This window comes from Acanthochromis polyacanthus, chromosome 8 (genome assembly GCF_021347895.1).
Source record: "Acanthochromis polyacanthus isolate Apoly-LR-REF ecotype Palm Island chromosome 8, KAUST_Apoly_ChrSc, whole genome shotgun sequence".
Taxonomy (NCBI): domain Eukaryota; kingdom Metazoa; phylum Chordata; class Actinopteri; family Pomacentridae; genus Acanthochromis; species Acanthochromis polyacanthus.
This window is the reverse complement of record NC_067120.1, coordinates 13121685-13143073: the sequence shown is the minus strand read 5'-3', so window position 1 is coordinate 13143073 and position 21389 is coordinate 13121685. Positions and strand designations below refer to the sequence as shown.

At 37.9% G+C, this 21389-nt stretch overlaps 2 protein-coding genes across 13 annotated transcripts; both read right to left on the bottom strand.

Moving 5' to 3' along the window:
• Positions 1-976: 976 nt before the first annotated feature.
• Positions 977-4423, bottom strand: fth1b (ferritin, heavy polypeptide 1b). 3 transcript variants are annotated; one of them, XM_051951532.1, is made up of 6 exons: positions 4183-4423; positions 3214-3278; positions 2120-2223; positions 1874-2020; positions 1563-1688; positions 977-1472 (listed from the first exon to the last, which is right to left on the bottom strand). In XM_051951532.1, the coding sequence occupies exons 3-6, from the start codon at positions 2219-2221 to the stop codon at positions 1314-1316; spliced, it is 534 nt and encodes a 177-aa protein (XP_051807492.1). In that variant the 5' UTR covers positions 2222-2223; positions 3214-3278; positions 4183-4423; the 3' UTR covers positions 977-1313. The 3 variants fall into 3 exon arrangements, with proteins under 3 accessions (XP_051807492.1, XP_051807491.1, XP_022053609.1); XM_051951531.1 differs by lacking the exons at positions 3214-3278; positions 4183-4423 and adding exons at positions 2350-2602; positions 2776-3202; XM_022197917.2 differs by lacking the exon at positions 3214-3278 and having other exon boundaries at positions 4183-4417.
• A 1555-nt stretch (positions 4424-5978) lies between these two features.
• Positions 5979-20046, bottom strand: incenp (inner centromere protein). 10 transcript variants are annotated; one of them, XM_051952431.1, is made up of 23 exons: positions 19750-20044; positions 18345-18489; positions 18090-18200; positions 17347-17966; positions 17192-17228; positions 15827-15896; positions 15614-15734; positions 15487-15526; positions 15216-15303; positions 14953-15093; positions 14300-14317; positions 12245-12354; positions 12027-12147; positions 11827-11937; positions 11387-11541; positions 10379-10499; positions 10100-10177; positions 9683-9718; positions 8793-8852; positions 8378-8413; positions 7287-7346; positions 7010-7163; positions 5979-6525 (listed from the first exon to the last, which is right to left on the bottom strand). In XM_051952431.1, the coding sequence occupies exons 2-23, from the start codon at positions 18482-18484 to the stop codon at positions 6350-6352; spliced, it is 2604 nt and encodes an 867-aa protein (XP_051808391.1). In that variant the 5' UTR covers positions 18485-18489; positions 19750-20044; the 3' UTR covers positions 5979-6349. The 10 variants fall into 10 exon arrangements, with proteins under 10 accessions (XP_051808391.1, XP_051808390.1, XP_051808398.1 ...); XM_051952430.1 differs by having other exon boundaries at positions 7010-7166; positions 19750-20040; XM_051952438.1 differs by lacking the exon at positions 14300-14317 and having other exon boundaries at positions 19750-20040.
• Positions 20047-21389: the final 1343 nt, after the last annotated feature.

The following is a 21389-nucleotide window of genomic DNA, read 5'->3' as shown; positions in this document are numbered from 1 at the left end:
TGAAGTGATTACATATATATCAGTACAAGTTCTAATATTTTCTTTAAGAACATTCACAAAAAAATCAACCAAAATCCAGCAAATTTCGCTGAACTTTGGTTGATTTTTTTGTGAATTAAGAAACATTTTGAATTTTTTTCCACAGAAAAATGTTCAAAGATTTCCCAAAAATATTGAAAATGTGGACATCAGAAGTTTCACTGTGAAAACAGATTTTATTTTTCACATTTTCAAACTTTAAAACCTGTTAATTTTGACCCGCAGGACAACATAAGGGTTAAAGGGGGAGTAAGCCATTCCTGAGAGAGTTTGTTATATTTCAACTCAGCCTTCAGTGTCCTCACCTCCAAATTCATAAACCCACATTGCCATCGCAGTGATACTAAGAAGCAGGCTTGCCGACCGAAAAAAGTAATATTCAGGCCTTATAAGTGTGGAAATGAATGTCTGTTTCTCACCACTGAAGCAAAACATGAATTGAGTAAAAACTAGGGTGATGTTGTTTTTACCGGCTAGTAGAACCACAGAGGCAGCTTCAGACATCATCTCCAGATCAGCCAGACGGACGATGTGAGTCTCGGTCTGTGTCCATGAGCAAAGAAGCATAGCCTGGTGGTGCTGAAAGGGACTTTATGGTAGTGATTTCTCTTTGGAAACAGTGAGTAGAGAAGCGGTTAGGTTAGCTAGCCACTTTGCTTTTTTTCCTTTTACAGAGGATTCAGCACACACTCAGAAAGGACAGCTAACAGACATTCACTAAATATGACATAAAGTGTACTGGATTAGAATAACTTACTCCACCATTAAAACACATCCTCTCATGACTGAAAAAACTTCTACTTTCCTTGTAAGGTTTTAGCTTTTCTGTGGACGAGGGTTAAACTAAAGAGCAACTGTTCCTTCCAGAGCTGTCTGAGGGGAAGCACAAGGATGAAGTATTCCCCAAAAAACAAAACAAAACAAACATTTCACAAAATCAGAAGAAACAAAACTTTATGTAATAGATACATATTTTCTCTTCTCTTACGATAAATACAAATATTCAAAGCTGCAATTCACACTTTCCAAAGCACTTAAATGCTGCAGTGGTACAGGCCAGCCTCCACTCACACTTAATACTCAAAGAGAAGCAAACACTTACTTAAACCCTAAAACAATGAGTGAAATATAGTGACTTACTTTAAGGGATATCTGCAGCAGTCCACTTTAGAGAGCTACAGCATCTATGGCTTTTTCAAACAGCTAACAAACATAAATAAAGCAGCGTTATGTTGTCATCTGCAGGAGATGTCAGGCTGCTGTCAGAGCTTAGTTTAGCTGCCCTTTCCTGCCATGGTGTGTTTGTCAAAGAGGTACTCGGCCATGCCACTCTGCGGTGCTCCCATACGGTGCAGGTTTGAGATCCAGTCAGCGAGCTCTTTGATGGATTTAACCTGCTCGTCCAGAAAATGTGTTTCAATGAAGTCGCACATCTGTCGGGAAAAAGGACAAAATGCTGCATCTTGTTAGAGTGTCAGAATAAAAATGACAGATCCTGTAATTTCTCTGGCTCTGCTTCTTACATGAGGGTCATTGTGATCGGTCGCCATTTTCTGCAGGTCCAGCAGGGATTGGTTTACGCTTTTCTCCAGCTGCAGGGCGCACTCTAAAGCCTCCAGGCTGCTCCCCCACTCATCCCTATCAGGTTTCTGACACATAGATAATTCATGACAAAAAAACCCCACTAATCTGTTAGATTAGAATTTTAGTCCAAGAAAATCTGGAGACTTCATTTCAGACTGGGCATTTATAAGGACACTGTGTGTTTTTTGCAGGCCTTAATCCAGTTTTCCATTACAACATTGCTTCCAATCGTGGAAATATCTTTACATACCCTGATATCCTGCAGAAAAATTCTCCCTCCTCGCTTGTTCTGCAGACTCAACAGCTTCTCTGCATGCTCACGCTCCTCTTTGGACTGTTTGTGAAAGAACTTTGCAAAATTTGGAAGGGATTTGTCGTCCCTTTCAAAATAGTATGCCTAAAATCCAGCAGAGAAACAGAATAAGAAACATTTGCAGTCACTGATTTAGCACTGAGCTATGAAACATGATGCTGCTGGCTGGAAAGAATTTCATACCATGGAGAGATAAACATAAGAGGCGTACAGCTCCAGGTTTATCTGTCGGTTAATGGCGGCCTCACAGTCCTGGTGGAAGTTTTGTCGGATTTGTGATGTCATTTCTGTATAGGTTAAGACAATTAATATGTGAGTGAAAAAAACAACCTCAGATTCTTGTGTTGGTCAAATGCAGGGCAGTACATAACTGGAGTAACATATACAGTCATGGGAAAAATGATTAGACCAACCTTGTTTCTTCAATTTCTTGTTCATTTTAATGCCTGGTACAACTAAAGGTACATTTGAATGTCCAACTTCACCAAGCCCTTCAGAAATAGCGGGACAACATGCCACAAGCTCATTAATTCTATGCTTTGCAGATGTTTTACTCCTTACTGACTTGTGTTTCTACTCTATGACAACACTACACATCTACCAATTATCATTCCCAGTATAGTGCGAACATTGTTGTTTCATGAAGCCCACTTTGTTGTAGGGATTCTGTGGGTTGGAAAAAACAATATTTATTCTTCAATGTTGGAAATAATGGATAGAATCAAAAAATAGTGGATTCTGCATTTATATTTATGTTCAGTATACATTCAAGTTTAGAGATATATCTTTGTCATTTCTGACATCACCTTTATACAGTGAAGGTGATGGAGATAATTTACCTGCATCCCTGGATGCTTTTCTGCAGTCAACCTTCAGTGGACTATTACTTTCTAACAAAGCATCCATCCAAGTTTGGAAGCAACTTCAGGTTCCTGTTCACAATGTCTTTCTTACAATTATTGAATAAATATGAAGAAACAAAAAGATTGGCTTAGTTTTAGAGTTGAGAAGATTTACAAGAGTCACAGCTTCAGTGCAGCATAGTGGCATAAGTGGTTAGCACTTCGCCTTGCAGCAAGAAGATCCCTGGTTTGAATCCCGAGGTGGGCCTGGGATCTTTCTGCATGGAGTTTGCATGTTCTCCCTGTGCATGCGTGGGTTTTCTCCGGGTACTCCGGCTTCCTCCCACAGTCCAAAAACATGCTGAGGTTAACTGGTTACTCTAAATTGTGTGAATGTGATTGTTTGTATGTGTAGCCCTGCGACAGACTGGCGACCTGTCCAGGGTGTCCCCTGCCTTCGCCCGAGTCAGCTGAGATAGGCTCCAGCACCCCCTGCGACCCTAATGAGGATAAAGCGGTGTATAGAGAATGGATGGATGGATGGACAGCTTCAGTGCAAAAGTGAAAAACATTATTTTCTTTAGCTTTTTGGCTTTTTAGAGTTTTTACACAAAAATCCCAACAAATCTCAACTGTGTCCATATGTCTGTAACTACTACAGCAATGTCTACAAAGAAGCAGCTGAGTAAAGAGACAAGAGTACAGATACAAACTCTTTACTTGATATTTACAGTGATTGCAAAGTATACCAATGAAACTACATTTTCTTTTGTACAAATGTGATCTTTCCTCCAAACTTCTGGCCTGTAGTATACATCAAAACAAGCTGACTCCAGGTCTGTGAGCTCACGGGTTTGTGCGCATTAACCCTTTAAGAGCATAACTGCATTCATATCGATCCAGATTAAATGACCTTCAAGTCACAATAACGGAGAAAAAGCTGGTTAACTGCTTATTTAATAGAGACGTTATTAGTCATACATACTTAACTAACTTAAGTCTTCAGTTTACAGCTAGTTACTGCTCTGAATGTTTTAAAAGATGTGAACATGAGAACACACGCGGCTACAGTAATTTATCAAAACCTCACAAAAAATGAAACAAATATTGTTCACCTGCTAATGCAAATAAAGTTGAGCTGGTCTCATAAATGATGCTAACACGGAGACTGGACACTATATTGAAGGAGAAAGCAGCCTTGACCGGTGATAATACTGACTTTACTGATGCAGACTAACATGTCCCACTTAAACCGGGTAGATAACGAGCTAACTAGCTTACTAGTTAAGTTATCTAACGATGCTAGTCACTGTTAGCATGTAAATCTCCATCAGCTCATCTTGTAAACAACAGGACAGTTACTTAGCTAGCTGTGAGGTCGAGCTGTTATTTGAATAAACTCACCTGCTTTTCGACGACTCCTCGCGTATTACAGAAGAAATGGATGCTGGTTGTGTTGCACTCCGACGTTTACGGCGTTATATGTCCAAAAACACAGACTAGTTCAGTAGTTAACGGTACCTGCTGTCAGCAGCGCAGTCTGACTTCGACAGGACGGAGAGACGTTTGCGGGTAAAGCTGCGTCACGGATAAATTTAAATTATATTTTAAAATGGCCTTATACTCACGTTTATAGTCTGCCAACAGCAGTAGATGGATTCATAAAGATTTGAGGCACAGCATCTGGGTTCACAAGCAATAATATAGTGTTTATCTCCTTTGCCATTAATCATTTCATTACACGACTGAATGTAAACCTGCTATTTCCAAGTTTCGCAAAGTTTACTATATGTGTTCAGATTTAAGGCTTTTTATTCAATGTTACATAAATGTTACAATTAAATAAACATGGCTACCAAATAAAGCCTGAAATAAATAAATAAATATGCCATTAGAAAATGTAAGCCCTCTGAAATGGAATAAATATAAAAATATTATTTTTAAAATAAAATGAATAAAATTGTTACATTTTTTCATGTTTAGTTATGATTTTATTTCATAGCCATTTCATGGAAATACTTGTGTATTTAATACCGAACAACACAGCTTTTCATAGTAATAAGGGCATCACTTTGTACTGAAAAGTGCTGGGAGCGTAATGCCTCAGATGAAAAACATGTTCTAAAAGTTTAGTATTTACACTATTTACTGTTTTCTTTTTCACATGTGCAGCATCAAAATAAACAGCAATTCAAAAAAACATGATGTCCAAGATAGAAGGGAATTAGGCATTAGAAACTGCTCCAGTTAAGCCACAATCTCACCACAAGTTGGCTCTTGCTTAGTCTTAGTTTATCAAGTACCACATTTGTCATAATTTTGCATCAGAATCTGCATTAGCCAGTTTAATCCACAAGTATAGATGGACAACAGCAGAAAGAGCTGGGAACTTTCTATTACATTATTAATGGATGCTGTTGGGTCATGTTAGACTCAGCTTTAAGCTTACTTTTTTTGTAACTTAATGATATGCACCAATCAAGCATAATATTATGACCACCTGCCTAACATTGTCTTGGTCCCACTTTTGCTGCCAAAACAGCCCTGACCTGTGGATGCATGGACTCCACTGGACCCCTGAAGGTATCTGGCACCAAGATGTTAGCAGAAGATCCTTTAAATCCTGCAAGTTGTGAGGTGCGGCCTCCATGAATCGGACTTGTTTGTCCATCGCATTCCACAGATGCTAAATTGGACTGAGATTTGGATGCCAAGTCAACACATCAAACTGGTTGTTTGCTCCTCAAACCATTACCAAACAATTTTTGCTTTGTGGCACGGCACATTGCGCTGCTGAAAGAAGCCACAGAATACCGTTTCCATGAAACATCCTGATTAGTGTGTTTTTGTCTGTATTTACACTGCGCTGCATGTTGTCCTATTGTGCAAATAAACATAACGTAAAAATCATTCATTTGAAAAAGCTGTCAGGACACATTCTTAGTGCCCCCTTTTGTAAATCTGACATATGCAGGTAATGCGCATTCCTGTTCTGAGAAAGGACAAGCATGAAGCAGACAATAACCTCACTACAGAATCTCTTGTGCAGCTTTCAACCACAGAGTTTGGAAATTCGCAATTGTGCATTTTCATTGGTTTATTTTTTATCTGTAAATTACCACTAGCTTTAAACAGCACTGAATTTCATTTAAAAGACAAAAGAAAATCACATTGCTAAGAGCTACCAGGTGACAAAATCATCAGACAAAATCAGCCCTTTAATATTGACATGGCAAAGCAAAACACCCATAAATATTAGAACCTGCTGCCTTATTTTCCTGATACAACAACAATAGTCCCATCACCAAAACTAGTTGTTCTGCTTTCTCACAGTAAAAAGTCAAAATTCTACAAAAGTAACTTAAAATCAGAACCAAACAAATGAAAGTCTGGCATATGAAAATGTGGTCATCTCTGGAAAAAAAAAAAAAAAACAACACCAGCAACTAAAAATCTTAAACAAAAATACAATTAAAATCATTCAGGAAAAAACAAGTTACTTTATTGAAAACAGACTTTCAAGGATTAAAGTTTATACAGCAGCGTGTACATCTGCATGAGTGTACAGACATTACTTGGTTCCACCAGGAGGCGAGTTCCACACCGCTGAGCTGGTGCGTTTAAAATACCGAGGCTTGCTCTTGTAAAAGATGCTTTCCAGTTTCGGTGGCTCAACTATTCCGAAGAAAGAGTCTAAATCAGGAGGGTTGAAGTACTGCTTCATGATGATCTGCTGCAGATTGGGCCCTGGAGAAAAAACATTCGTCAAATAGGTGTGTTTAAAAACAGCTAACCAGCATTTATTATTTACAGTCATGACTGTGGGCTGAAATCAATCTGGAATAAGTCACATTTCAGCGGACTGCACCATAGATACTGCTGCTGTAATTGTTCACATAATGCAACTGACAGTAAGTGGAGCACTTTCACCATCAAAGTTCTTACTCATTATCAAAACAATATGTTCTTGATTTTAATCGTGTAACCATTAATTTTGTTGGCTGCAATCACCACTTATGCAGGCAGACCTCGTTAGCTGTGAGTGGTGAGGTAATTAAGATAATGTTGGCTGGGCTGATTCTTTCATGTTTGATATCATGCTAACAGACTCAGGATAAAGTTGCATGTTTTAGACAGTATGTGTTGGATTAATGAGCCACAATACAACGTGTTTACTGAAGACTCTGTGCACTATCACAATAAATACATAAATGCAGTAATTCCTGCACACCTTCCGCCCAGGATGGAATAGCTTTCCTCGGTGCAGACTCGTCATCAGTGGAGTCGTCACTGTTTTGGTCCATCCCGTAATCCTCAAGACTTTTGGACGTAATCAAAGGTTTGTTGTTGCCTTTTGGTGTGATGACGTATGACTGTGGTGAGGACTGCTGCAGGAGGAGGATAGAAAACCCCATTATAATGTTTTATACTAATGCAGTTTTTCCTGTTCCGTTTTTCGATAGAAAAAGATGAACTAGGTGGGCCGAAATTGAATCATTCATGCTTACCTCACAATCCACGACGTTTATGCCACCACCTTTTCCTACGGGTGTGTTCAAAACTGAGCGCTGAAAAACAAAAAGTGGACAATGAGTATTTCAACAGAACATCACAGAATAACTCAAACACAAAGCCCTCCAAACATTCAGGTAAATGATTCATGGGATGTAACAACTAGACTGAGTGTCCATTCAATTTTTTTTCTAAGCCCTGTTGTCTTTGATTAATTGACCCAGAAAAGACAGAGTATAAGGCCACCTTGAGAAAATGCACCTCATTCAACACACTTGCTTTTCTGCATTACTGTCCTCATCAAGTTAGAAATTTTCCAACTTTACAGAAAGGTGTTGCTGCAATCACTGATGCTCTTTTTAACCCAGTAAGACCCAAATATAGGGGGAAAAAAAGAGCAAAAACATAAAATGAAAAATAATAAAAAAAATAATGATGATAATATATAAATCCAAATATAGAAGAAAATGAGCAAATAAAAATAAAATCTAGAAAAACATATAATTTTGTGTGCATATGTATATAAATATATAAACCCCAATATAGGAAAAAAATAAAATACAAAATCTAAATAATAAAAATAACAGCAATAATAATAATACATAAACCTAAATATAGAAGAAAATTAGCAAAAATAAAATGCATACATATATAAAACTGATTTCTTTCTGCAACAGTGGGTTTTACAGGGTTAAGGCTTCTGAACACGAGTGGAACTCGTCAGCCTGGTTACCAAGAAAATGGAGCATCTGGTTCTGGCCATGCCTGTCTATTATTAGCAGTATATTTTAAAGATAATCACAGCAAAGGGAGATTTTAGTCCATCCATCATATAACAGAGTCGTGATATGATGTCAAGATATTGTTGGTAAAGAAACAAATTCCGTCCAGTGCCCTGCCAGCACTTTTTTTGTCAAAGAAAAGCACCACATAGACATTCCTCATAACTGATTTGCCTATGCCACATCATAGCTTTTGTTGCACTACATGCACAGGTTGCAAACACTGACTTTATTTTTTCCAGTGTATCCACATGTCTGCCAAAGATTGAGGATAAAAGCGACAGTGTGTGCAGTTAGATTCTTACCTCAATGTCCACGGTCACATTTAGAGCAGCACGGGTCTTCATTAGAGATTGGAAGAAAGGATAAAAAGGTACATTTAGCTAAAGAATACTGGAATGATATGGTTAAATATCGTTTTAAAAAATGAAATAGTGATTAAATTATTCTGTTTTCATGGGTTTTCTGAAAGGTTTTATGCCCTTTAATGAATTTTTCACCCAAACGACAGGGAATAATCAACAAAAAACAACCAACCACTTTTTATTCATACTATATATATATATATATATATATATATATATATATATATAAGGACTGCTGCAAGAGGAGGATAGAAAACCCCATTATAACATTTTATACTAATGCAGTTTTTCCTGTTCCGTTTTTCGATAGAAAAAGATGAACTAGGTGGGCCGAAATTGAATCATTCATGCTTACCTCACAATCCACGACGCTGATGCCACCACCTTTTCCTACGGGTGTGTTCAAAACTGAGCGCTGAAAACAAAAAGTGGACAATGAGTATTTCAACAGAAAGAATAACTCAAACACAAAGCCCTCCAAACATTCAGGTAAATGATTCACGGGATTTAACAACTAGACTGAGTGTCCATTCAATGTTTTTTCTAAGCCCTGTTGTCTTTGATTAATTGACCCAGTGGAGACAGAGTATAAGGCCACCTTGAGAAAATGCACCTCATTCAACACACTTGCTTTTCTGCATTACTGTCCTCATCAAGTTAGACATTTTTCCAACTTTACAGAAAGGTGTTGCTGCAATCACTGATGCTCTTTTTAACCCAGTAAGACCCAAATATAGAAAAAAATTAACAAAAAAATAAAAATATAAATAATGATAACATATAAACCCAAATATAGAAGAAAATGAGCAAAAAATAAATAAAATATACAAATATATATATAATTTTGTGTGCATTCGTATATAAATATATAAACCCAAATATAGAAAAATAAAATAAAATCTAAATAATAATAAAAACAATAACAATAACAGATTTTAGTCCATCCATCATATAACAACAGAGTGGTGATATGATGTCAAGATATTGTTGGTAAAGAAACAAATTCCACACACATTTCTGATAAAGCAATAGGATGAAAAACCATCCAGTGCCCTGCCAGCACTTTTTCTGTCAAAGAAAAACACCACATAGACATTCCTCATAACTGATTTGCCTATGCCACATCATAGCTTTTGTTGCACTACATGCACAAGTTGCAAACACTGACTTTATTTTTTCCAGTGTATCCACGTGTCTGCCAAAGATTGAGGATAAAAGCGACAGCGTGTGCAGTTAGATTCTTACCTCAATGTCCACGGTCATATTTAGAGCAGCACGGGTCTTCATTAGAGATTGGAAGAAAGGATAAAAAGGTACATTTAGCTAAAGAATACTGGAATGATATGGTTAAATATAATTTAAAAAAAATGAAATAGTGATTAAATTATTCTGTTTTCATGGGTTTTCTGAAAGGTTTTATGCCCTTTAATAAATTTTTCACCCAAACGACAGGGAATAATCAACAAAAAACAACCAACCACTTTTTATTCATACAATACAAAAGAACAACTAAGGCAAATAAAGCTAAAACTACCTTCCTGGCTGGTCGTAATTTGGCTGAATCCGTAAACTAAGAATAATTACGCTAGAATTCAGCTTTGCCTCGCTCTAAACTGTGCCTGTGTTTATTCAGTCAATCATTATTTTCCACTGTCGGTGTACCTGTGTAGCCTCCTTCAGCTTGGCGGCTTCGGTCTCTTTAAGAGCTTTCTCTTTTGCAGCCAGTCTTTGCTGCTCCTCCTGATGGAAAAAAATAAAACATAAATCACATCAATAACCAAGGTGAGCAGCTGGAGAGTCGAACTCAGAGCTACTGAAGCTCTTTCTACATTAAGCAAATATGAGTGGACTAAACATCTAAACTTGATCCCTGTAGTGTAAAACTCATTGTATTTTTGCACATCATGTAAAACATCTTTGTTTCATATTTCAGTTTCTTACCAGTTTTCTTTTTTCTTCAAGTGCTTTCCTTCTCTGCTCCAGTTCCCTAATCTCCTTTTCTCTCGCTGCTCGCTCCAGTTCACGTTGCAGAGCGATAGCCTTTTCTTTTTCCACTCGCTCCCTGGAAGCAAAACAAAACTCATGTTAGAGTTACACTACATATGCAACATTTAAAAGATACTCAGGTGACTGAGTTTGTCATTGCTATTATGGTTCCGTTGATAGGTATGGATGGGTGTCGTTGAAATCTTATCAATATATGTAGCCTTTTTGATATTCTTCCTCTTCACAGCACCCTTTATCCATTTATTTTATAAAACTATAACGTGATCATTTCCTACTGTAATGCGATATAATTTGTGTCAAATTCAGTGACTATCTTTATTTGGTCATTACGTGTCTGTGTGCTGGGCAAAAAAATCCAAACTAACGAAATAAAACATAACGAGGCCTGGATGAAGTCGTGCAAGATAAGCACAGCAGGTGATCTGCTAATGGTTTGAAATACACGTCATAGAGTTCAAAGCAGAGAGCCGCTAATTGTTGACAGCAGGAAGATGACGGGACCAGCAGCACTTAAATTAACGTCAGTGTGTAAACTCTGTCTGGTGCTGTAGCCTGTAACAGTTAAATTACGCTTTTTAAACCTGAAAACGAGTGATGGTTTGAATGAAGTCACATGGTTGTCCTAATACGGGCAGTGGAGTCGCTGGCCAAAAACCCAGTAAAGCAAACTGACTGGAGCCGATATAGAAGCTAGACACTTTGCATTTTTACCATGGCAGGAAATGTAAGCTTTTCTTTCAGCTTATTACATGAGCTCACTGAACATTTTGACGTGTTCAGTGTAACTACAGTCTAGAGAAAGTGAACACAACATTAATGACACCATTATCATTAGCAGCAAGGCAAGTGAAAATGCTGAATGTTGCCCAGTTAAATAACCAGGTTCTTATTCGTTCTCCGTAACCACCCCAGCTGTAAGGAGTATTAAACACAATAGATGACCTTTCAGCAGCAGCTTGTCGTTCTCTTTCCAGCTCTCTCTCCTGTTCCCTCTTCAACTCCAGAGCTTTGCGAGCTTCAGCCAGCTTACGAGCTCGCTGTTCCTCCTCCTCGGCCTTCTTCTTAGCCAGTAACTCCAGCTGCCGCTTCTCCTCCTCCTGAAAGTTTAAAAAAAAAAAAAAAAGCCATAACATAAGAAAAGATTGGCTTGTGTAATGGAAAACACATTTTAATCAGTAAATAACTGGTTGGACACATGACAAAGTGAAAAACTTTCCATGAAGACATTCAAAACAATTCCTCCATGGAGTGAAAACCCCATATATACAGTCTGTCGTGTTATTACATCCATACACACCTGATTTAGTGTGCGCCAAAGAAAACAAACCGCTACAGTGACAAAGGATTATATGAATAAATCTAATATTAGAGCGTTGTCTCACTGCCTGTTGAATCTTCTTCTTTTTGGCTTCTTCTTCCAGTTTCTTCTTCTGCTCCTGCTCCTCTAGGCGCTTCAGGGTCACCTTCTTCTTGGCCTTCTCCTCGGCTTGACGCTGCAAGGAGAGGCATGGATTTAAGGATCAAACAAAAGGGTTCAGTCCGTTTAGGTCAACATCCAGACTTGGAGCCATCAGTGTCTTACCTTATCATTTTTCTCATCGATCTGAGCCATTTTTTGCTCAATCTTCTTTTTCTTTTCTTCCTCCCTCTGCTCTTCTTTTACTTTGGCCTCAAACACTCTTTTTAACCTCTCGTCCCTCTTCCTAGAACACACACTTTAGGAGTGAGTTTCAAAAAAACAAAGGCAAGTAATTACTGGATTGCTTTAGACCCTACAAGGGTTTGAGATGAAGGGTTAACCTTTTAAGTTCATCCTGTTTTCTTTTCTTCTCCTCCTCCATTTTCTTCATCCTTTCCTCCTCTTGCTCCATCTTCTTTTTAAGGGCTTCCAACTTGTGACGCTCTTTTGTCTAAGAAAAGAGAAAACAATTACGGTATCGGAAAACACATTTTAAAAAACACATAATACTAATATGCTGTAATGTAAAAGGTGGCATTCATCCAAATAACCCAAAGTGGAGTGCATTAATGAAGAAAACAGCCCCGTGCAAAAATCTATCCTAACAGACTGTGTGTTATATTTATGGCCTTTAAGGGTTTAATAAAGTGCATGTTTATGTTGCAGTAACTGTACAGCAGAAACTGATCAGCAGATTAACAGACAGGGAAAAAAAGCAAACTACACCAACAGTTAAATTAGTGTTTTATGAAAATTAGCCATGTGCAAATTCTGGTACAATAAACGTCTTCTAATTGTGAGATTAACATTTTGGACATGCTTCCTGACAAATAACTAGAATAGATCACCAACAAATTCACAGCCACCTCCTACAACAAAGTTTCCAAAGGTGACTGATGCTCTTATAGAGCTTGTGTTTCTTTGAAGATGCTTTGGTAGCCAGCAAAGACCAATTACTGTTGTATCTGAGACAATAAATTTAAAAAAGAAAAAACGCAAAACACAAATGAAAAGAAAGACCAAAAAACCGAGAGTAGTTGAATTTGATTAGAAGTTACTCTTAAACAGAATCCAGTTCCTGAAAAGAGAACAATGACTTGATCTCCTCTCCTCTATAGTTCATCTCAACCCATTCACACCACTTCTATAAACAACAAATAAGATTTAATGCTCTAAGAAGGGGGTGTCAAACTCATTTTAGTTCAGGGGCCGCATTCAGCTTAATGTGATCTCAAGTAGGCCGGATCAGTAAAATCATAACATAACTGATAAACAACAACTACAAATTTTCCCCTTTGTTTTAGTGCAATAAAGTACATTCTGACAATGTTCACATTTTATAAACTATCTTGTTACTAAATATTATGAACAACCTTAACTTTCTTAAGCAAAATAAGTGAAATTTCAATAATATAAAGCCTCAGTTTATCATTTGTGTATCACAATTTACACATCACAGTGTGTCTACAAAAGGCACAGTCGCAGGTATCTGGAACTGAACAATATCGTATTTTACCACTTGTCAAGATCTAGAAATTTTTGTAAATTCCCATTTATTTTCACATCTGTGCAGTAATCCTGACACACCACACAAACTAAAGTTGGATCTTTTAAGGAAGAAGGTTAAGTTATTGCCCTGCCTTGTAAGTGTAGTAAATTCATACATAAAAATGTATAAAGGCTGTGGCAGTACATCAACAACAGGGTTCACCCAAACCAAACCCAGTCACACTGAAGCTGCTGACTCACATCATTTTGCACAATATTCAATGTCTTTAAATACTTTCACAGTAAGTATTTATTTTCATCGCTGAAAATGTGCAAAACACTTCACAAAGTCCTTCCAAATGCCAGATTGGACCCTCTTGCGGGTCTTACGTTTGACACTCCTGCTCTAAGAGTTCCCAGTTGAGATGGATTTTCACTGTGTTTTCATGTATGAGGTTATTTATTGTAGCTATATTAGGTGGGTTGAAGGCTTGTTAGATTACACCAGCCTGTACAAACACCATTAGTGACCAGTGGGATCAGAAGTACCATCAACTCACACTAACTGTAGTGTGTTAGCGAAATCTAAATACATCACAGTTGCCCCTTCCACACATAGACCCTGTACAACAGCACAGTTCAGCTACTGTGTTTTGACGTTTGCATGTAAGAAAGTGTGACATTTTCAGCAATTCATCCAGGTGTGTTGCTAGCCTTGTTTTCAAAAGAACACATTTAGGAGAAATCTTTCTAAACTGCTCAAATATTTGTGTTAAAATGCGACAGTGGGAAAGGGGCTAATTATAGAGTAGCTAAATGATGAGACATTTAATTGAGTTGCACAGTGGGATTATTAGACACCAGAAAATGCCCACAAACAACATACGGTGCTTCAACATTTAACTTACCACTATACCACTGCTCAACTGAGGAGGGGAGAAAGATATAGAAATAAGAGGATCACATCATTTGGTAGTGACAGAAATGTGACCCACAATACACACCATCACTTGCAAAAATTTTAATTCAATTTGACACTTCTTGTGTATTTGTGTTGTTACGAACGTTCTTCAAAGATACACAAGAATTTGGTTTTAGGAAAAGTCATTCATGAAAAATATTCAAACATTAGTAGGAATATCAACTGAGAATTAATTCAGATTTTTTTTCCATTTTCTGCAGTACCACATATGTGCTAGGGATGAAGTGATTATCTGCTTTTCTCCAATTATGAACATCATTATCGTTTAACTGAATCCTGTTAAAATTTATCTACTTGATAACACACTACTTATGCATGGATGCAGTCAGCCACAGCACAATCTAACTGGTTAGATAAAAGGAATATCACATCCACACTGCAGGGTAAATGTGTTTTTAAATTAGCATGTTTAACATCAATAAACACAAGGCATCGTTGTTGTGTTTGTGTCTAAATTTTGTTGGTAAGTTTTTTATGCTGGATCAACACCAGCTGCAAACGTTCAAATTCATGGGTTGGTGTTATCTTAAACTAGCTTTGGAAATTTACAGAACGGTTGTTATTAAGTACAAAGCCTACCTTAGGATCAGCCTTCAAAGGAGTGGTGTGTTTGATGAAAGACTTGATCACAGCGGTCCGGCCCAGGGAATTTGGAGTCATCATCAGCATCTGATTCTTCTGCACAGTGTGGAGAAAAGATCTCATGTTTGGTCTGATTGCCTGTGTGTTAGAAACAAAGCCTAAAGATTAGCATTACACCAACAAAACAACATAAATCATACTTTTTTTCCCCTAACACCCATGTTATTTTTTAACCACAGCACAACAATTTTGTAACATACACTTTGACTTTTCTTGGGAGGAGAGAACCTCTTTGTGGGACTTTCCTCTACAGTATCGGGCGCTTTGCGCTTAGTACTGCGACTGGACCTTGAAAAACAGAAAAAAATGTAATTAAAATTTTTTAAAAAGAATCTACTATAACGTCACAACAGATTTTAAAAAGTACACCAATTTCCCTTTTGTCATTTAGAACAACAACAACAAAATGCTCAGAATATGGGAGACAAGACAAAAGTCGATCAAAATCTATGTAAAACACACAGTACTCACCGGCGAACAGCCTGGGACATCTGTTGCTTCTCAGCGACAGCTAAAAGACAAGCACACATAAGTTACATTTTAGTACAAAACTATATCAAAAGAAGAAACAGTTTAAAAAAAAAAGAAGCTCCCATACCTGTTTTTTTGCTTGGAGTACTCATTTTTGAATTAAAGACAGACAATGAGGGAGGCGCAAGTGTTGGAGAGTTTGCAGCCACAGAACGAGTGATGCGCCCAACATGCTGGTTAATCGGGATCTAGATTTGTTTGTTTTTTTAAGACAAAACAGTCGATCGATTAATCAATTTCAAATACAGGAATATTAACAATAAAAGGAATATGTTCGTACCTCTGGAGTTTCCTTAAGTTTTTCTGGTACAGCATTATCCACTGTGTCTGCAGGTACATCTTCTACCACACTACAGAATATATGAACATGGGGAAGAAAATAAACACGGTTCAGTGAATTCTAAAGTAGTTATGTGTAGCTGAGGGTGCATTTGCAGGTACATTTACTAGTCAGTCAAGAGATTTAGTGTTCAAGTGAAATTAGAGTGTACAAAATCATTTGTATTATGTACAATATGCCTCCAAAACCCTAAATTATACAGATTTCCTAGAGTGATAATTCTACTGATCATCTATTTTCTGATCCTGTGAAGATATTAAAACTACAGTGAACGTAATCAAAATCTGTTGGTTCTTTTTTTCACTTTTTTTCTCTGGTCAGTGAGCTCCACAGTTAAAAACTCAAAGACTGCTTCAGAGATCTATTTCTTTGCACTGAATGACATGTTCTTAAAAAAAAACAACACATGGACATTATAGTTCTTTTACACACAGCTCCACGGACTAATGATATCACAAAAGATTCCTCTACAATAAGCAGATTAAATACTTCACCAAGAAAACATTACTTTTTTAAGGTTCTTGGATTATGTCAGCTTTCAAAATCCATTAATAATCTCTTAATACAGGGTTTCTGCAGAAATCAGTCAGTCAAATTTGATGCTTTTTAATGGTATACTGTAAAAATTGTAATGCCACGACCGTGAACTCAACAAATTACATGTGCTTGCTTTTTTGTAAAAGATGATTTTTATATGAAAGCTGTCCCTACATTTCACTATTTCTGAATCCAGAAACCAACCCTGAGCGCCCACGGGCTGCAGTCATTCTCTGAAATTCACGTTTTTTTGGCCAAATTTTCTGGAATTTGCATTTCCCCATTTCCCAGCTCTCCTCCACCTGGTTCAGCCTGCCGGCCACTTTAAAAGCAAGCAGTTTTTGGCAATTGTACCCGACCGGCCGGAATTATCACAATGCTTCGGCATGTTTACGCAGATGCACAAATCTGACGAATCGCAGTCTATAATTATATATTATTGTCAAACATTTTTCTTGAAAGCTGCAGAAAGAATTTCTAATGCCAATAAGAATCAAATTTAATGATTTCTAATGCCATTTAAGGCCTTAATTTTCACAAAATCAATTTAATGACTATTAATGCTTTTCATTGCCCTACAGAAACCCTATCATAAAGTTTCTTAGCCATACTATGTGTGTTTTTTTATATTTTTAAGGAGGGATAGAGGATAGAGGGGTTGTGTTCATGCTGTTTCTGTAAAAAGATCTGCCATTTAACTTATTACAAAGCTCCACACTGTTACTTCAGGACATTATGTCATTCATAGAAAGAAAACTTGTTACTCACTCATCCTTCTCGTCTGCAGTGTCCACTGAAGAGTCATCTACAACATGAGCAAAAGAATAATGGAACATTATACACATCAAGAACAAAAGTCCTAAAAATACTGAAAATGTTGTACATCTATGAAATTATTATGACAATGCAGTTTTTTTTCTCACCACCAACGCTGCTGCTACATGTGGAGTTGCCCATACGAGCTGCTTTCTTCTTAAGCATAGAACGGCGTGAGGCTCTGCGAACAGACTCCTGGGTCATGCTGTGCCGCAGACCAGCCCGCGAGCGACGGAGGTTGAGGGAGCACCGAACGGAGCTGCGCCTTGAGCTTTGAGAAGTTCCAGCTATTGCGATCTTAGCAGCTGTACGGCCAGGAGAGAGCACCGGGTTTTTAGCGAGTTCAGCAGACAAGCGTTCTGCTGGAGAGATGCTGACAACAACCTCAGGGGAGGGTATCTTAGGGGGAGACGGGGCAGCGCTGCCTGTGTCATCAGGTTGGACTTCAGCATTGTTCGCCTTGTTTTCTTTGTTTGCATCTTCTTCCTCTACCAGCTCTGGCTTCTTGTTCAGCACCTCTTCGGTTTTACTGCTGTCTGGTGACAAACTCACATCCTCTGCCACCTCAGGCTTTTTCTGTTTTTTGCGAGTGGTGCGTTTAGGTTGAGTGGTGCTGTTGGCTTCAGAGGTGGAGGGTTCAGGAATATTCTCCTCTTCAGCAATCAAGTTCAGTGATTTGACAGAGGTTCCAGAGCCCCGAAGGTTACTGCGTCTTCCCTTTGAAAATCTAGACAGGAAGAAAAATGCATGCAGAGTTACAAAAGCACAACATTTTTCAAATTGCTCAAGTTTGAAGAAACTACAAACTGAAAAGGAAGCTTTCAGAAAAGCAGTAATTGACATTACAAACCTTCGTCTGGCTTGATTTTCTTCTTGACGCCCCACAGACACACGCTTCCTGCGACTATTCTTTTTCTGTGATGGTGTTTTTGGCATTAATTCTGGTTCTGCATTAAAATCCCTGAAATTAAAAATTACAGCTTGATGAGAACATTGCTAAATTATAGCGAAGAGCTATATAGAATAGATTTCTAAAATGGAAGTTGAAATGATAAAAAAGTACAAATTTACTAAATAGTCTTTTATGGTCTTATTTTAAGTTTACCTTGAGAACATGCGATTGGCTTCTTGCTGGATCTCCTCAAGCCAAACCATGTGGACATTATCAATTTCACTGATGAATTCTTGAGCTTTGCCATCGAACATTTCCATGAGGGATCGCACGGATGATAACATGGAGTTCATAGTGACTGCATGGGGGAGAAAATGAGTAATTAAAATCAGGACAAGCTGCTACAGATTTGACATGACAAGTAAGAGAAAAGTAAACTGAAGCATTACCTAGAGCCTATAAAGACAGAGCCAGTTATAATTCATTTTCCTTATGTTTATTGTGCATTCTGATGCAGTCTTTTCCCTTCTTTTGGCATGAATATATAAACAAACTTGAATTAAACTCATTACATTGCACAGTCTGGATAAATTTAGTCAAAAAAAGTCACTTACACTTATGACATCAATAACTGCAGAATTTACAACTTTAGTTGCAGCCTATTGATGAAACTTCAACAACTGAGGAAATCATTAACAAATAAATTTGTATCTTAATAGGTAACAGGTCCTTGTTTTGTTTTTTTTCCCCCAATCTGAACTGATACCAAAACCCAATGTTTACTCTTAGTGCTCTTCATAGATGATATGCCTTAGATATGTAATTTACATCACACCATATTTATTGCGAGCCTTGAAGTGTGAGGTACACACATGTTTAGAGGACTGTCTATTCTATTATTATTATCATTAACTAGTCGAGTCAAAAAAAATAGCATTACTTGTAAATCAAAATGTAATTCAAAGTCACAACCAATACTGCCCATACAAAGTTTTACATCATGACTTGATAACGTTTGACAGATGTGCAGAACTTGAAAAATGACTTTCTCTTTTTACTAATTGAACAAACCAACTGCTTCCGTCTATGTAGTTTTGATTATTTTCTACAGTCCATCACTCTCAGATCCATTGTGCAGTGTTTTTGCTTTGTATGAGTGCATGCGCAGTAGCTTGCATTTTCGCGGACAGATCGATTAAAGTATTGGGGCTATTTAACAACAATGTGGCCGAGAATAACATGACATGCGTTGTTTTCATGGTATAGCGGCACTGACATGTTGTCTCGCAATGAGAAACAGCACCTTTACATGAACCTAACATTTCTACAGTCATTAAGTAATGCAGTAAACAGAATTAGCCGAGCTGACTAACGTTTCCTGAGCAACATGCTAGCTTAGCCACACAAAAGGAATCAACTAGCATAGAACTTCAACATTAAAATATTGTTAAACGCTGCCCTAAGCCTGTGGCAACAGTTACTTTGACACATCCTTAATAACTTCAGCCGAGTTGGCGACAGAGTTTTTAGTTCACAGCTGTTCTACAGACTTAAAAGGCTAACGTTACAGTGTTAGCTAGCTAACGTTTATCATTCAAACCAACGTAAAATCTTTTACCTTTGATATCAGAGTTTCTGTGAAAGCAACGCAACGCTCCGCTAATTTTAAAAGTTAAATCAATGGCATACTTGCATAAAAATAAATGTCCTAAAAAAAGAGGGGGAGACTTCCATGTGTAAAGTCTCCGCAGTCTAAAAGTCCCGGGCGACAATAGCAAACCTTCCCACTGACCCGCTGAAACCGTTTATAACTAGTTCAAACCTCACCAGCCAATCCTGAAGCTGTATGAGGAAAGGACACGTTCGATTTGTTAACAGCTACATCCGAGAGGGCGGAGTCTACGTTTGTAACAATAGCGGAGAACGGTGCCGGGTGCGGAAACTGGTGACACAAATCTAGCAAACTCAAAGGAAGTTTAAGGCGGAAATACAGAGCTGCGCAGATTTAAATCAGCCAATCAGTATCTCGTCTGACCTGTCCGCTCCGCCCACAGCACATTCACGTTACAATGAAATGAAACACGTAAACAAACATTTATTTGTTTTGAAAAAAAAGCTTAAGTATAACCGCTGTGTACCAGCTCTAGAGTTATTTAGTTTGTTTTTCATAAATTATAATGAACATATTTTTACTCTTTGTTCAAATTTCTCGTGCAGATCGTGACACTGCTTCCTCTCTTCAGCAAACAGCAACAAAATGTTTGAGTCCATTAGTGGCAAAGCTAACGGGTCAATATATAATTGAGGGACTTTTGAAGTCCGCGGGATGTATGTTGTGTGCACTTTTCATTAAAAGCTTAAAAATAATAATGTTTTTTTATGTTCATTATTATCATGTCAGGACTGCACAGTGGAATAAGTGGTTAGCACTTTCGCCCGGTTCGAATCCCGGGGCGGGCCTGGGATCTTTCTGCATGGAGTTTGCATGTTCTCCCTGTGCATGCGTGGGTTTTCTCCGGGGACTCCGGCTTCCTCCCACAGTCCAAAAATAGGCTGAAGTTAATTGATTATTCTAAATTGCCCGTAGGTGTGAATGTGAGTGTGACTGTTTGTCTGTGTATGTAGCCCTGCGACAAACTGGCGACCTGTCCAGGGTGTCCCCTGCCTTCGCCGGAGTCAGCTGGGATAGGCTCCAGCACCCCCCGCGACCCTAATGAGGATAAAGCGGTGTATAGAGAATGAATGGATGCATTATCATGTCAATTCCATAATAATTTATTCTGGAAACAATCACTTATTATTAAAAAATGACTGGATATCACTAAAATGTCAACTAAATAACCATCTGAATTTTATAACCACCTTCTAATTAGCTAAACAATAATAAAATGAGCTTTTTCAAAAACAGTTTTGATTGTGTTGTTTTTATTAAGTTGAGATCATCATCACAGATGTTTCTTTTATGGCAATATATAATATTTCATGTGAAAAATAACAAATTGCGTCTGTGTCTGAGAAATCACGTTCAACTAAGTTACCCATTACAGAAACATCTCTCAAGGAAGTGTGTTAATTCTAAATCACATGACCTGCTCCTCATGATGTCATTTCCTACTGAAGAAAAGACTGGCAAGACTCTAAAACTTTCTCCATCCATCCATTCTCTATACACCGCTTTATCCTCACTAGGGTCGCTGGAGCCTATCCCAGCTGACTCCGGCGAAGGCAGGGGACACCCTGGACAGGTCGCCAGTCTGT

Bases quoted from the DNA above. Each gene is read 5' to 3' on its own strand.
- fth1b (XM_051951531.1), bottom strand. From the start codon at position 2,374: ATGAACAAGAAATTGAAGAAACAAG. The intron at 1,689-1,873 runs GTATGTAAAGAT...TCTATGTGTCAG, and splicing joins TTTTTCTGCAGGATATCAGG to AAACCTGATAGGGATGAGTG. The intron at 1,473-1,562 runs GTAAGAAGCAGA...TTTTCCCGACAG, and splicing joins CCGATCACAATGACCCTCAT to ATGTGCGACTTCATTGAAAC.
- incenp (XM_051952430.1), bottom strand. From the start codon at position 18,484: ATGAACTCCATGTTATCATCCGTGCGATCCCTCATGGAAATGTTCGAT. The intron at 15,735-15,826 runs GTACGAACATAT...AAACAAATCTAG, and splicing joins AACTTAAGGAAACTCCAGAG to ATCCCGATTAACCAGCATGT. The intron at 10,500-11,386 runs GTCATCTATTGT...TTTTGCTTCCAG, and splicing joins CGACAAGCTGCTGCTGAAAG to GGAGCGAGTGGAAAAAGAAA.